Raw genomic sequence first — 3,191 nt, forward strand, 5'->3', positions numbered from 1 at the left:
AGTTGTTACAACAAAATTTTGGATCTCCCTAGATGGGATTAAAAATAGTTTCAAAATAAATATGTAATATATAGTCTAATGTATAGACCTACGTAAACAGTGGTTTCAGAAATCTACATAACATTTTCATTTAACCATTGCATAAGAAAAATCATTAACATAGATGATGTCTACAGTTGTAGGAATAAATGTAGATGGGATATTTAAATGATTTTGTAAATCATATATAAATGAAAATTATTAATGTTTGTATATGTCAAGAAATTAAAGAATTAATTGCATTTGGAGAAGGGGGTAAGATTTTTCATCCTTACAAAGCAATACTTTGAATCTTTTGAGAATCTCAATGTGAGTGGTTTGGAAAAATTGTTTGTTTTTCTCATGAAAAAGTTAAAATAGAGCATATGGAAGGATATACACCATATACTCTATCCTTAGTACAGAAAAAATAAGACACCCTCCTCCCAGTTATTTACCAAAATTCACAGTGCTATGAACCAGCCCCCAAGGGAAAGAGTGAATTTGACCTATATGGAATTGACAGGTCAGGAAAGGAAATTCCCTGCTAAGCTCAATCACTCAAGGACTATGATGTCTGGGACAGGGACGGCACAAGGAGTGGTCAAGTCCTAAGGTCATAATGATGCCAAAGGAACAAGGAAAGAAGAACATTTGAAAACGAGGCACATGTTAGCTGGCCCAATCCGAAAATTAGCAAAGTAAACAACCTGGACCATCCTCTGGTTTTGGGGAGAGGAACTGAAATGACTAATATTTCAAAGAAGAAAATGTTTAAAATATTAAGTTTTGTTTGTTTGTTTTTTTTGAGACCGAGTCTTGCTCTGTTGCCAGGTTGGAGTGCAGTGGCGCGATCTCGGTTCACTGCAACCTCTGCGTCCTGGGTTCGAGTGATTCTCCTGCCTCAACCTCCCAAGTAGCTGGGATTACAGGCGCCCGCCACCACACCCAGCTAATTTTTGTATTTTTAGTGGAGACGGGGTTTCACCATGTTGTCCAGGATGATCTCCACCTCCTGACCTCGTGATCCACCCATCTTGGCCTCCCAAAGTGCTGGGATTACAGGAGTGAGCTACCAAGACAGCAATCAATGCAGCAAAGCTTTAAGCATTGCTGTTTCTTGTAGGCATTAAAAACGGTGTGGACTCTGTTTTAGTGTATTAACTGTGAGAATTCTGGGTGCAGGAGATGGCAATCCGCGGGTCCCAAAGGATATAATGTGAACAACGTGTAGAGAGGTTGTGGAATCAAGGGGAAGGCACGTGTTACTGAATCAGCAAAAATGGCACTCACAATGCTTAGATAGCCAAAGAGGCCTCTCAAGAGCTGAACACATTAAGTGCAGGACAGGGGAAACTGTTCTCTTCCATTCACTAGAAATCAAACATATACTCTCATCAAGCCAGTTTCCTGCCCTAGGTATTTGGCCTACATTCCTCTCACCTCATGCCGAGAAATCTGAGCCTGTAGCTCCTGTATGTTACTGGTGGCAACAGGTTTATTCTCAATCTCTCTGTGAGCTCCTTCTATCAGCTGCTGGAGATGTTTCATTTCTTGCTCATATTGTTCATATTGCACCACAGCCTCCTTTGAAAAAAAAAAAAAACATGGAAAGATAGTTTTTTTTCTCTATCAATAACTAGGTAAGTGATTCTGTAGTTTAACTCCTATTTACCTGTACAGGTAGGGAATAAAGAAATGATGGGTAAAATTCCTAGATAGTTTGAATTCTTCACTTTACTTAGACATTTCAGAGCTTTCTCTCTAAAATATTGTAGCAAAATTATTGATGGAATCAAAATAGTTAAGTGGTTAGGATTCTTTCTCTCTCTTTTCCCTGCTGATATCATCCTGAAGATGGAACATGATGGTCAGAAAGGGTGAAGCAGTGTGGGAAACATTATTTTATTTTTCCATCTAACAAATACTGAATATATAAGTAAGACACTTAGCTAAGTGCTACGGTAGGGAATAAAAATACGAATTATGGGCTGGGCACAGTGGCTCAAGCCTGTAATCTCAGCACTTTCGGAGGCCAAGGTGGGTGGATCATGTGAGCCCAGGAGTTCAATACAGCCTGGGCAACATGGTGACACCCCCATCTCTACCAAACAAAAGTATATATACATATGAATTGTGAATGACTTTTAGCCTCAGGAATTTTCCAACAAATTACAAGATAACAAGGAGGAAAGGATAGTTGACCACATGAGCCACTGGTGATTTTAATGAGATGCTATTGATACAATTTTTGGATAAGGCAAGAATTACTAGTTGAAGGGAGACATAAGGTAAACACTGTCATTTCTTCCTGGTAAATGATTTTCTCTTACTAAGCAAAGAGACTAAGAATTATACTTAAGTGCAATTTTTAGGCACTCAAAAGAAAATGGATTTAATGCTTTAATAAGCTGAAATATGAAAAAAATTCTGTAACACAAGACAACAGTAAACCTGTATTATCAGTTTGTAGATGATTCTCAGGTGAATAATAAGAGATAAAAACATTTAATTGCATAGAAAATTAATCTTTACAAGTTAATCTTTATTTTAAAATATCATTAAAAGATAATTTTCACCAAGGATATTTTTTATATAGCATTCTCCAGGCTTTTGTGGGTGATCCAAATGACAGCATTTTAATCTCCTTATTTTACAAAACCACAACAGCCTGTCAGATTCAACACCCTGGATGTGTTTTGATGGCTGAGCCCACACAATGCTAAGAAAAGAAGCCCATGATTCATCAGCAATTGCTCTGCTGGTGTGGGTACCCTGCACCTGCCTGCATGATGTTGCACTGCTGGATGGCGGTGTGCTGCAGCCGGCTGGCCTCTTCCTGCAGCCGCAGAGCAGCATGACAGAGAGGTAAGCTGGCAACCACATCCTCGGGGATCCGGAGGGCACTCTGGCAGAGCTGCACTGCTTGCACCTTCGGCTTCAGTGACTCCATCTCAGACAACAAATGCTGAAAATGCAATTTCATAGTTCAAAAATTTAATATTTAAATCATTTATTTCATAAGCAAAAGGCACTTACTAAATTATAGTTACGTTGCAAGTTATAAACATTTTGCAGAAAAAAAAATGTTTAAAACAATGTTGAGTTTAGGGGCTGGACACAGTGGTTCACGTCTGTAACCCCAGCACTTTGAGAGGCTGAGGCGGGTGGAT

The 3,191-nt window shown here is 38.9% G+C and overlaps 1 protein-coding gene across 1 annotated transcript; it reads right to left on the reverse strand.

Moving 5' to 3' along the window:
* Positions 1-1,431: 1,431 nt before the first annotated feature.
* LOC116465570 (nesprin-1-like) lies at positions 1,432-2,986 on the reverse strand (the record flags this gene model as incomplete). The annotated part of the gene is made up of 2 exons (XM_032148588.2): positions 1,432-1,605; positions 2,804-2,986. Coding segments are annotated over 2 exons (342 nt in total), but the record flags the coding sequence as incomplete, so codon positions are not given.
* Positions 2,987-3,191: the final 205 nt, after the last annotated feature.

Source organism: Hylobates moloch, unplaced genomic scaffold, assembly GCF_009828535.3.
Source record: "Hylobates moloch isolate HMO894 unplaced genomic scaffold, HMol_V3 SCAFFOLD_6401, whole genome shotgun sequence".
Lineage (NCBI taxonomy): Eukaryota > Metazoa > Chordata > Mammalia > Primates > Hylobatidae > Hylobates > Hylobates moloch.